The sequence below is a fragment of the Symphodus melops genome (assembly GCF_947650265.1).
Source record: "Symphodus melops genome assembly, chromosome: 1".
Classification (NCBI taxonomy): Eukaryota; Metazoa; Chordata; class Actinopteri; order Labriformes; family Labridae; genus Symphodus; species Symphodus melops.
The window spans coordinates 10,410,584-10,423,618 of NC_136691.1; the positions used below are offsets into that span (position 1 = coordinate 10,410,584).

The window sequence follows — 13,035 nt, forward strand, 5'->3', positions numbered from 1 at the left end:
ACTTTAGCTGTTGTCCTTCTTGTCACAGATGAACGAGCATTATGAGATGGAGTAGAGACTTTGTAATCATGATTTACAAGCTAAAGTTTCAACCTTTTTATTTAGACGAAACGTGCCTTTTTATGAAGATGCACACCATAGGTTGTAAGCCTGTGATTTTTTTCCCCTTTTCTTGTTAATGATGAAAAAATACCCTATATAAAATGAAAATATATTTTAAGGTAAAAGTTAAACACTGGAATAAGGATGTACTGTTCTGAAGTAAAAGTGGCAATGTTAAAGTGTATGTGTAAAATACTGACAATAGTTTAAGATTTAACAATAATACTCAATAATTATCAGGTATAAGCATTATAGGTAGGCTACTTCTCAGCTTTTTGAACCTGCATTTAGATTCAGACTTACAACCTGCCTGAACTTACTCTCAGAGTTTTGACTTTAGCACAGAATTCATAAAATACTTGACATGACTTCCATCCTCAAAGCCAAAAATGCTTATGTGACATGAGGTATCATTCAAACTTTGTATTATTAAAGCACTTAAACTCTATCATCATATCTGTTCTTGTTTCTTAACAGCCACATCAACATCGGTCCTGCGGTTTCGTTCCCATCCTCCATCACAAAACCAAAACATGAGTACATGTGCGCAGTTCACTGTCACGTGTACAAGAAAGCCCCAACAAAACAGAAGGGATGAAAAAAGAACATGATTGACGGCTGTGTTCGGCCAATTAGCGCCGCAACACTGGGTAGCAACAAGATAAATACTGGCATTTTGTCCAATCAGAAACAGCAGGGGGTGTGGACGACAGCTTGCGTCCGCTCAGTGTGTTTACTTCCGTCAATATTTCCATCACGGCAGGCAGAAGAGACAAGAAAGAGAAGCAAAGACGGAGGATACGACAAGGGAATCGGTTTGGGTAGGCTGTAGAAATGTAGCACTCGTTTAAACGGTCGTATATTTTCTTCCTGTCGGGATTTTTGTTCGTAAAAACCAGCTGACATCTTTTCTGTTTCCCGTTTTGGACAGCTGCACGTTAAATGTCAAACATTTTTTTTTACCCCCAATATATTGTAGTTATGTCACTTATGTTATTTGGCTCCGTTTGTCATTTTAAATTCTCAATGTCAACAGCGTATTCTCAGTAGGCTCTTAGCTCCTCAGTTGTAGTCTATCACTGTGTAGTTTAATCCTTGACTACAACACAATGAAGGCCATTGCATATTGTTTTTCAAAGCTTCGTAATATTAAGAAAATCTCTGTATATTTTACTTGTAAAAACCCTGATTGTGTCATCTGTAGCTTCACCCAGCAGAATGTGAATGAATGTGCTTGAAGGTGTAATTTGTTTTTAGATATCTCGTGTTTTGTTTCTCGCATTTTCTTTAAAGGTTTGTTTGTACTTGTACAATGACAAATATATTCTGTTGCACTGATTTTGTAAATCTGCTGATGTTTTATTTGGTGCAATTTCATAAAACCCGTTAACTTATGAAGGTTTGATCTCAAACAGACACAGGACTCAAATGTCTCGTTTGAAGCTTTAAACCATTTTTAAGATGAGAGCATGAATTCAAGCAAAATCCAATCTAGTTTTAAGTATTTGAATATTAATTTGGATGTTGTTGTTTACTAAATAAGCTGTTGAAGTATCATGTCATGGCTACATCTGTCATTACATTACATAGCATGTCATAATTGTCTCATTTCCTCTCACAGCACCCAGAGCTCAAAGATAAAACATGCATCTTGTCTCCTTCCCCAGGTAAAATGCCTTTCTTAGGCCAGGACTGGAGGTCACCAGGATGGAGCTGGACAAAGACTGAACATGGCTGGAAGAGGATTGTCTTCTATGGACACGAGTTGGACGATGACAACAGAGAAATAGAGTTGAAAGAGTAAGACACATTATTTACCTATTATTGTGTTGGGTTATCTTTAATTGCACTTTTTTTTTTTTACTGTTACTGCACATCTCTTTTATAAATGTTGCGAGTCAGTGCTTTAACCAGTAACATTGACTTGACCATAAGTGCTTATTACTACACAGCTCAGTGTACTAAAAGTAAAAGAGAAGTTTTCTTCCTATCCGGAGCTTAATCAGAAGCTTTGTCAAATATACTCCAACAATTCAGTGCAGCATTGTTTTGACTTTAAGTGATGATCAAGACTTAAAATGACACTTTTCTGAATTACATTTAATCTTACTTAAATGTTGTTTACTTTTTAGATTAAAATATTGTGGGGTCATAACATTGTGTATCAGATATGCACGTCTATACTTTCCTCCCATGGTATTTTTCCTTATTCTACAGAAGAGGAAAAAAATGTGCATATAAAATCCTCAAGGAACTTAAAAACAATAGTTTGTATGGGTATCTGAGCCAATCAGCTGGAGGTTGTTAAAGCTCTTACCACAGTAAAACCAAGACAAGCAGGGCAGCATGACTCCTGGTGTGTTAGCATTGATGATTAGAAATTAGATGTTTTGACAATGGATAGCTTATATTTGCTGATAACGGCTAAAATGTGTGAGCTAGAATGTCTTGATACCAGGGTGCAAACCAAACACACTGATACTCCTACTAGACCATCAGAATCTGATGTGCTTAACAGATCGAAGCAAACAAGTGACAGTGATAATAACAATCTCAAACTTCTTGAATGAATGAGGCGTCGTGTCTCAACATCAAATAAAAAATCATTCAACTGACTCCTATCACCACCACGGCAGAGAATCTTTGACGCAGTGATTTGCATCACAGCAGCACACAGGGTGGAGTAAAAGGCTCCTTTTTTAGACCGTTTGAGACTTGCCCGTCAGTCTACCATGTTAAAAAATGACGAGCTTGTCAACAGTATCACAGTGCAAGACATCTTTGATTGGATGTCTAACTTTTTACCCAATCTACAAAACAATCTGAAGTGTTGAGGTCAGGTTTTGTTTACGAGGGAACTGAGGTGAACGTCTTCTACAAATCATGACCACGAGGCAATACCAGATAATTTGTTAATATGTGTCTTAACACAGAGTTTAAAGAAAGAAGTTGTCATAAAGCCTTGATAAACAGAAATGCCCCTCCTCCTAACAAGAGCACGTTAGGGCACAAACTAAAAATACAACACAATAGTATCCCTATTTAGAGTTTAGGTGATGAAAAGCATCATAAAGGACTGTCTCTAAATATAGGCACATTTCATGCTAACACTGTGAATAAAAAGCAAACCATGAAAACAAACAACACAACATAAACAAAAAACGTTTATTAAATTCTGTATCAGCTCCTTTGTTCAGTGTTTAGATATTCATGCACACAGTATATATCTTCTGCAGTTACTCAACACCTGAAACATGTGACTCAGTTGCCGGTATTGTTGGGTAAAGTTGTGAACTGATTGTTAAACATATCAGTCCTGAAAGTCCTGACTCTGAAAGGCGTCTCGTTGTTTTAGAGACTTCAGTGGCCTCTGTTTGTTGAAAGAGCCAAACTAAAAACAAGTTCTGCTATTTCAGACTGTCTGCTCTGGATTACATGTCTCTCTGTGGGCAGTCTGGGGACCTCCCAGCAGGAGAGCCCCCCCTGTTATCAGTGGGAAACATGTCCTGTTTTGAAGTATGCCATCTAGAAGTCACACACAAGTAAAGGAGGCTCCCATTCTTATTCACACTCACGATCTGTTTCTCCTTTTTTTTTTTTTTTTAACTTTGTGTCCTATGTAAAGTGAGAATGTCTTCTCTTATCGTCAAAGACATCCTTGTTGTCTTTTCCTGTATGTGCTGGACATACAGGACAATAGATGTACAGCCATGGTGTAAACCAACAGTAGAAAGATCTTCAAATATACAAAAATATAAAGGATAAAAATAAAAGTACAGATTAACAAACTTTCAAGATACCCCTTACGTCACCCATCATATTCGGCGCTCTTTGTTTGGATTAAACATTACATTCAGGTGATTTCCTTTTTCCATTACAAACCAGGGCTAGACTACAGTTTTATTCTCTGAATACATCAAATATGACAGTTCCTCACTGGTGAGGTCATCTGTTGTTGCTGTTCGTAACTATGAGCTTAAAAGTGCATCATTGCAAATATATTCAATAGATAACAATACATGTGAAAGGGCTACAACCTACATTCAGTCAGAGTCATTTTTACTGAGATTCTCAAGGTGAGCCATATGCTTTCCCGCTCTAACGTCATGGGGTTCAAGGGTCAAATTTAAATGTGAAAAATATACGATAGAATGATGACTTGTAAAAAATAAAGAGCAGGCAGCTATCCAGTAATAGTTTTACTAAAAGCTTTGTTTTAATGTGCACATGATGCCAAACCATGACAAAGTGGGAGCAGAAAATAGAAATACCAGCAAGTAAAGGATTTGTAATAGCAGCAGGTCAACTTGTGAGTCAGCGTTACACCCTTGTGTAAGCACAAGTGCTGAGCAGTGTGTGTCTGATACAGCAAGCTGTTGATGAGCTGGCTTCACTTGTGAACTGTGAGTGACACGCCGGTGTCCTGCACTGGTCATCACGGGGTTAACACGAGAAATCTCTGCGCCAGTGAGCGATGGCTCCCTCACGTCACAAGAGAGTCCCCCTTTTTGATCAGCCAGCAAACGTCACTCACAGCCCCACATCAGCGTGTCAGCAGTCCTTTCACTAAAACGCACAGGACACGGCATCAGACAATAACTTATGACATCATCTGTTCAGATTGGCTACTCTCCAAACGCAGCTCGCTCGGAAAGGCCCGTGACATCATTCCACGGAGGTACATGTGGCAGAAAGAAAGGAGAGCTTTATAATGGTCCGTACCAGTGGCATGGTACACAGTGTGTAACAGAAGAAGTTTAGATTCATCTCTCAATGTCAGAAAAGTGACTAAATTGTTTCTCTTTCTTGCATTGAAAAGTGTGTAAGGAATTGAACTTTAATTAATTTCCTTCATTTGTTAAATTTGAATAGATTTCAGGCAGGTGCTTTATTTGTTTTCACCCTTTTTTTTAGCACGTGTATTTCAGGATATATATTTCCAGCATGCACAGATCCCTGTGAACAGACTGCTGTTGCTTGATGTCTTTTATTGGCTCTGTGGAGGTTGATGCGACACACGCAGTCGGTGTAAAAGAGCCAGACTCTCCTTCCTTTTATAATTCACCGTGGCAGTTCGCTGGGCTGCGTGCTCGTTTGTAGGCCCGAACAATTGGATAAATGGCTGGAAACCAGGGATTACCGCTGAGCACACTCCACCCCGTTGACTTCGCAGTCAGACAAGAAAAGAGGTGCATCCGTGTACGCTGGAGGAACATTCGTTTGGTGAACGCTCCGAAAACAAACACAGCCCTCGTGTTCTTCATAGAGCAGGTTTCCGTTTCTCCCTTTTCTTTGGCTGATTAAATCTCACATTGTTTGAAGGTGGTAAGCTTCTGACGTATTGTAGGCCATCTCGGGAACACTACAATTAGTGTGGGCACCATGTTGCTGAAAGCTTTATTACCTCAACAACAAACGTTTCTGTTTGAAGTCATCAACTGTGCTGATCATTTTCATGTCAACATAAATGTCAGAAAACAATCCAGTATGCCAGTTGTAATGTTTTGAGGAAAGGAACTGAAATGCATCGTTTTATCTAACCAATATTAAAACACTCTGAGACAAAGAATAAGATAACATATTACTTTACTGATCCCCAAAGAGGAAAATTCGGGCGTTGCAACAACAGCAATACAGAAATCCAAAAAGTCAAGCCCCCCCCAAAAAAGAAAAGTAACAAATACAATTTGATATTATTTGAAAATAGTAGAAGAGGATATATAGAGAAGACTATCCATGATGGGGTGAAATCAACAGGCCAATGATGAAATGTTGTGCAGTGAAAGCAGCATTTCATCACTTTTGAAAAGCTGGATCCTTCAGATGTTTGTTCTTTTTGACTCCAATAAAAATAAAAAAACATAAATGAATAAAGGAGTGTCTTATCTTAAACGGTTCCCAGTTTACTGTTAAATAGACTGTTTTGAACAATTTACATGAACGGCAATTAGTCAAATGAATATTTATAATGCTTCACAATATTGAATAGTAGTTTGGCATCAGTCCCACTTGTTACATATTTTGGAGGTATTCTTTTTCACTTTAATCATCTGACCAACATATTTTGCACCTGGAGTTGGTCTGCCAGTCTGCTGCTAAACTTCAGCCAAAAGATTATGAATGCGTGGAGGTTTCTGTTGCACTGGAGCCAATTTAAGCTTCCCATGTTAAAATATGTCAAGTTGAGGCCAAGAAAAGATCTACATAAACAAATCTATCTTATCTGTTCTGAGGAGGTCACTTATCAAACATGCAGGCCAAAGAAACAAATGCTGCCAGAAACAACAGCGATCAGATCAACGTGGTAATGATTTGTGAGTTTAGTGAGAAAACAGTGTCAGTTATTTTGTCTCCTGGACTCTGGGATAGCATGGCTTCAATCTGTGCTCGTTTCGAACATTATTAAAGACACTTGAGACCATTTGAAGTGCAAATGTTTACTGTTCTAAATGTAACCTCTGTCTTTGTCGGCTTATGATCCTGATTGGTCCAAAAAATACAGCAGCTCGATTCTGAGATCATTCCGTTTTGTTATCTTCTCATTGACTCTCGGTGTCGTTCAGAACAGACTCTTAATATTTAAGGAAAACATTTGCTGGGCCTGAAAAGCCAAACACACGACACCACATTAACTGACAGGACTCAGCACGGTCCTCCACAAAGTGATATACAGGACATATAGATGCTTCAGCCGGGCTTATTCTCAGGCGTGTTATGATGTATCACACATGTGTTTGTAACACTTTCATGAAAGGTCATTGCCGTGTGCCTCCCTCGCCTCTTCCCTCTAAACAGGCTCTGCAGTGACGACAAAGAGAATCTGTTTGTCGGCGATGTGTGTGAGCTCGCCACCACAAAGAGGAAAAAGGACTTCTACAACAACAACACCAAATCTCAATGTGAGTTTCATTACCACACAATCCCTGATCTGGCTGTTTGAAGAGTTTGTGGTTCAAAAATTAAAAGGCCTTTTGTTCCTAGATCAGTTAAGCAGACCCACTGGTAGCAACAAGTCATGATTCCAGACATGAAAAAGCCTTTCAGGGTCAGTTTAAGCAGTTCAGGATGTAATGCTTAGAAGTGATCTGTCTCCACAGATAGGCTCTGAGCAGTGCATCTCTGGTGGGATATTAGTGAATACATTTTCTGTACTTTAGCGCTTCACTACAATTTGAATGTGGCTGTACCCTTCTTGAGGTCACAAACGCCCGTAACACTTCTTCTCTGATGGGTTTGTTTTCAGTTGTGTTCAGGGATAAGTGGATCTATGTGCAGAAAGGAAGCACTAAAGAGGTGAGTGTTGCAGCTGTTACTGCGTGTATTCCAGGGGACTTTTGCGGTTGATGAAACAACATGGCTTTTTTTTTTGTTTTCTGGTATGTTTGACTTTTTATGTTAACGCAGCGTCATGGATACTGCACGCTCGGCGAAGCGCTCAACCGTCTGGACTTCTCCAGTGCCATTCAGGACTTGAGAAGATTCAACTATGTGGCAAAAGTGAGCGTCAGCTTTAAAAAAAATAAAATAAAAAGAGGATCCTTTGTGAAACTATTGAACGACTCGTCCTCTAACACGTCTTAAATCTCTTGCTCTCCCAAAGCTCTTCCAGCTAATAGCCAGGTCCCAGCTGACATCTTTGAGTGGAGCTGCCCAGAAAAACTATTTCAACATACTGGAGAAGATTGTACGAAAGGGTAAGAAGACTTGAGAAAGACCAGGTGGATGTTCTGATCTTGAGCTCGTCATTTTAACTCGGACCCTAATAAAGCCTTGTGTCGTGTACGTTTTCAACAGAAGGAACTTTTCATTGCTAAGTTGGGGGATTCTAAACAATCAGATCATTTGTTTATAAAATACTATTTGGAAACAGAAGTGTTACTGCAGTGATTGTCCAACCTGTACGACCACTGTGCTCTGTCAGTCTGGGTTGATTTTGTCCTGTGCAGAACTTTATGAGGTCAGATTTAGTGTTGTTATGAAGGAAGGTCTCATTTTTGCCTGGTTCTGAAATATGACGGGTCTTTTAGGGGGTTTAATTGTAGTCTTTGAGCTGGTATTTTAAACGTGTTTGTATTATGTTGCTGTTGTTTTATTGCTGCAAATGTTCTTTTTTCATCATCTACATTTTCTTTTCCTGCCTCTATTGCTTGGATTTATTGAACTGTTTACAGTTTAGCATTTTATAACTTCAACCCCACCTTGTTGTATTCCGTCTCTGATTGTTTTTTTTTTCAATCTCTATAGAATTGTCTTTTCTTGTTTTAGAGTTTCAATACACTTTTATTGGTTTTACCTCTTGTTGTTGTTGTTTTCCCCTATTGTGTGTATCTCTTCAAAACACTTTGTACAGTAAAACTTTGTTGTTGTTTTTTAAAGAGCTCCACAAAAAAAAGATTTTACTATTAACAGTTTGTTCTTAAAATGTTACTTCTAGTTCTAGAGGACCACTACAACCCACGCCTTGTCAAGGAGCTGCTGCAGGACCTGAGCTCCACCCTGCACAGTCTGACCATCCATGTAGGCCGGTGTGTCCTCGTGGGCAACGTCAACATCTGGCTGTGTCGATTGGAGACCATTCTCAAGTGGCAGCAGCAGCTCAACAACCTGCAGATCCCGAAGGTAGACCGTGTCCTGCTGTTTGTTTGTGTAGTTTTATTGGACGGGGAGTTTGTTTGTTTGTTTGTGATTTTTCATTGTCCGTGGCCAAAACTTAGCCTGAAGCCTAAAAGCACCTGCAGTCTGTGTGTGTTGAAAAGTGCAGTAGCTTTGCATTTACTGTTACTAACTTTAAGCAGATTTTCATAAGGGGAACATGAAACAAGGAATGAGAAGTATATGAACTTCTTTTTTTTATTTTACTTTAAGCTGATGTACTATGTATGACCACCACGTCCTCTGTGGAAAACTGCAGTATTTCATCTTTTGTTACCATCAGATCGTTTGTAATGCTCTTAATTTCAAATAATTTTGTCTCTTGTTTTTATCTTCCCAGCAAATCTGTGATGGCATGTCATTTAACGACTTACCGCTATACATGCAGAGCCAAATCCTTTGCAGGTTATCTGATGCCTATGACATCATTAACCTGGGACAGGCCACGCCCACTCTACACTGCCTCAGCGAGAACAGGGTGCTGTGGAAGAAACTCTGCCACTTCCACTTCTCAGACAAACAGGTGACAAAGAGCAGACTGAGTGTATTAGACATAAATTAGGACAAAGTCTGGTTTAATAATTATTTTTAAGTATGTGTATGTAAAACTTCATTTATCGTTAAACCTTTAAATAGATTGCTGTCCCACCAGGCTGTTAAGTGGTTTGCCTTTTGACCACTAGATGGCAGCAGTGTCCCAATTTAATAATTTTCACAGTTGTCACCATCCTTCTGCTCTCTCTCCCTTTCTTGTTCTCTGTCTCTCTCTCTCTCACACACACACACACACACACACACACACACACACACACACACACACACAAGAAAACATACACACATTCACACACAGAATCAGTGTTAATGGGTAATTGCTCTTGATTATATCTAATAACACGTTTTGCCAGTTATAATTACATTCCTGTCCGCTGTGTTTGAATTGTATTTTAACTCTATTTTTCCTTCCATCAGTTCTGTAGGAATCTGGTCCTGACAAAGAGCGGTCTGGTGGACTGGAAGCTGATGTACTTTACTCTGCAGAAACATTATCCAATGAAGGAGCAGTACGGCGACACTTTGCACTTTTGCAAACACTGTAGCATCCTCTTCTGGAAGGTAAAAAAACCCCCACATCTAACCACATGTTTCAGCCAAATAAACCTGTGCCGTTGAAATAGACGTTTTCCACACTCCTGATAACCGTACAGAGATCAGACATTGAATCAGATCAAGTATCTAGTTTGTACCAGGACACGTTGTATATCCTTGGCCAAAGAGACAAAACATCTGTTATCTTTTGGTACACATGAGAAAAGTCTCGGTGACACTTTGGTTCAGTCACACATTCTTTCTCACACTCTCTGTCTTAACAGTTAAACAGCGTCATCAGTATCAAATCACAACGTTGAAATGACATTTAGTAAAAGTTGTCAACAATCACAACCACTGATGGTAATGCATACATAATCCTTTCGATTCAGAATATCATTTATTATTTTAACTCAAGCACTCTTACATGTAGGTCAAATAATAATCCTTAAATCTGATTTACACCCTGGAAAGATCTTCTTCTTCAGGGTGTGAGTTTATAGCTTCCAGGTAAGATTTTTATGTATATAAAATAACTACGCTAGGCTGATGAATCACACTTCCCCTACATGTGATCGTTTACCACGGCCAGTCTTCTTATCCTCGTGCTCTCGCTCCTTATTCTTTAGTAACCTCTGTCCTTTCTGCATCCCTCCTCTCGCTTGTCTCCCTTCTTCCTGCCTCCTCTCCTGGTTCTGTTCCTCCCTGATTCCTTAAGGATCGCCACCTGGCTTTGTTATTCAAGGTACCCTCTGTCCCGTCATTCTTTTGTGTTACTACGGTTGCCAGTCCGTCTCCATTGACTCAGACTATCCGATTGATAACTTGTTCCTTCTGTTTCACCGGATGTCACAATGTGTCGAACCAGCGAAACTCTCTCTGCTGACTTTTAAATGGCCTTAAACCTCATTCTTAGAAGAGGTTATTGCCTGCTGATATAGTCAACTGAATTTTTCATTCATGTCTTTTTAAAGTAATTTCGGATAACACAAGTCTGTGTGTCTGTATACTTATACAACCAGGTTGCAACAGCTGTTTAGAAGTCCATTTATAATGTGTGCAAAGTCCATCAGTACCAAATTAACTAGATCCAGTACCATTACATCTTAGCAAGCAAAGACCTGCTGTAAGTAATGTTTTTACTTTGAAATTGGGGGTAACCAATATTTTACAATTTCAGAAAGCCAATAAAAGAATCCTCTCGACCACTAGTCTGTAAATGTATTTATTTTTCTCTACCACGTTTAAATCTACACTCAACACTATTTCTGTGTCATGAAGCTTCAGAGGTAATCATTAAAATATGTAGAGGCTGGAGTATTAAAAAAAAAAAAAATAGAGGGATATCTACAATCCACCTTCACCATCCTTATAGCGGAGTATTACTATTGTTGTCAGTTTTTAAAATGTAATTAAACAATGTAAGTAGGATACATATACACATTTTATTTATCTTAACTTTCAGTAAACGGTCTGACTAAAGGTCTGCTGGGATACAGAGATAGCAGCTTAGCAGTACTAAAGAGCAACACAACAACAAAAAGTACAATGGAGTGCGCGTGCAGTTTGTGTTTGAGTGTTGCTGAAGTCTAGTTAAGGTGAACAAAAAGGGACACATATCAAGGGCTTCTTTTCCCAGATGGGAGGAAAAGGAAAACAAGTCTCTGGATCAAAATAAGATTTTGAGCTCAGGAATCGGATTTAACTCAACAACTGCGTAAGTTGTTTTGCGTCATAACATCTTCAGGTTTTGATTAACAGCTGATGCAACCAGCACCAGTGTCCTTCATCAAGTAGCTGTCTATGAACTGTATGTGTCACTGCTCCTCCTGATTCCTGATCCGACATCTTTTTAATGTTTGTTGCACTTTGCTGTGTTTCAGGACTGTGGCCATCCCTGCACAGCCAACGACCCAGACAGCTGCCTCATGCCCATCTCTCCACAGCACTTTATCGACCTCTTCAAGTTCTAAACCTTCGTCGTTTTTCTTCAAGCTAAGTGTCCGTTTACCTCCACTCCTGATTCTGAGAGTGCGTACGAGACCTTGATGTCACCTTTACCCAAATACAAAGGGCTTAAAATGAAAGAGAGGACTTTTGTATGCCTTTTATTCCTGACGCACAAATGTATAGATAGAAAAGATTTACCGTACATGTTTCTTGCTTTTAAGAATGTTTATAATGGGTGAAATGTAAAAGGAACTTTGTTGTTTTCCTGCTTGTCTTCTTGCAGTAAAAAAAAAAAAAAAAAGAAAGAAAGGCAGGACAGAAAAAGTATGTCTTATGAATATATGAAAGGATTTCAATGTAAAAGCTGTTGTAGAGCGTTTATGGTAGAAAAGTTATTTAATGTGTAACAGGGGTTGTTTTTAAAGACAAGGTCAAAGATTACACATTGGAGTGATAAAATAATGTTAAAGGTTTATTTAATGGGGTTAAAACTATTCTGTTTTGTTTGTGTTTATTTCCTGCAATAACTGAATGCATGTCCTGTTTTAGTCCATGTTTACATGACTTATGTTGTCCTTTGTGTACTCTTGTTGTGACCTGTATACAATTGAAGTGTGGACATCCAGAAAATAATGTCAAACTCCCTTACTTTAGATGTCCAAACTTTCAAATAACAGAAAAAAAAACAATATGGGAAAACTTTGGAGTGGAAAAAAAAAAAGTTTTGTACCCTTTCTCCAACTTTTTTAATATTCTTATGCTGTCCCAATACTCTTGATGGTACTGTAATGACTTTGACGGGACGTGAACTACTTATACAAAAATTAAATCTTTCTAAAAACATGTTTCTTCTTTATTTCATGCTGCATCTTGGAGAAGTCTTTTTTCCTTTTACTTGCTGTTTTATGACCTTTTTAAAAGAAAACCATACAGCAGTTTCTACTCCTTGGATATGGACACAAACGTCTGTCCACCAATAATTGCAAGGATATGTTTTAGTTTGACTTTGACCATCGGGAGTAAAGGTCTGCGATGAATATCACAACTTATTCCAGCTCTCATTTTTTTATAAATGTAGTTAAAAGAAACATGATGTTCACAGGTCTACAGTTTTGAAAGTTATAAACTTTTGAAGCAAAGTGTTCATTTCTGAGCAACACTTTCAAAAGTACATCTGTACAGATGATGGAGGTAGGTGGAACAGAAATCAAAGCATACAATCATTCCTGGCTGCAAAGTGTGATT

At 38.7% G+C, this 13,035-nt stretch overlaps 1 protein-coding gene across 2 annotated transcripts; it reads left to right on the forward strand.

Annotated features, from left to right (window-relative positions):
- The first annotated feature begins 787 nt into the window (after positions 1-787).
- fbxo25 (F-box protein 25) lies at positions 788-12,634 on the forward strand. Of its 2 annotated transcripts, XM_079358825.1 has the most exons (11): positions 788-923; positions 1,770-1,902; positions 6,898-7,001; positions 7,346-7,395; positions 7,507-7,599; positions 7,703-7,796; positions 8,537-8,721; positions 9,095-9,277; positions 9,724-9,867; positions 10,559-10,585; positions 11,724-12,634. In XM_079358825.1, the coding sequence occupies exons 2-11, from the start codon at positions 1,775-1,777 to the stop codon at positions 11,811-11,813; spliced, it is 1,098 nt and encodes a 365-aa protein (XP_079214951.1). In that variant the 5' UTR covers positions 788-923; positions 1,770-1,774; the 3' UTR covers positions 11,814-12,634. The 2 variants fall into 2 exon arrangements, with proteins under 2 accessions (XP_079214951.1, XP_079214952.1); XM_079358826.1 differs by lacking the exon at positions 10,559-10,585 and having other exon boundaries at positions 789-923.
- The last annotated feature ends 401 nt before the right edge of the window (positions 12,635-13,035 follow it).

Bases quoted from the DNA above. Each gene is read 5' to 3' on its own strand.
- fbxo25 (XM_079358825.1), top strand. From the start codon at position 1,775: ATGCCTTTCTTAGGCCAGGACTGGAGGTCACCAGGATGGAGCTGGACA. The intron at 1,903-6,897 runs GTAAGACACATT...CCCTCTAAACAG, and splicing joins AGAGAAATAGAGTTGAAAGA to GCTCTGCAGTGACGACAAAG. The intron at 7,002-7,345 runs GTGAGTTTCATT...GTTTGTTTTCAG, and splicing joins CAACAACACCAAATCTCAAT to TTGTGTTCAGGGATAAGTGG.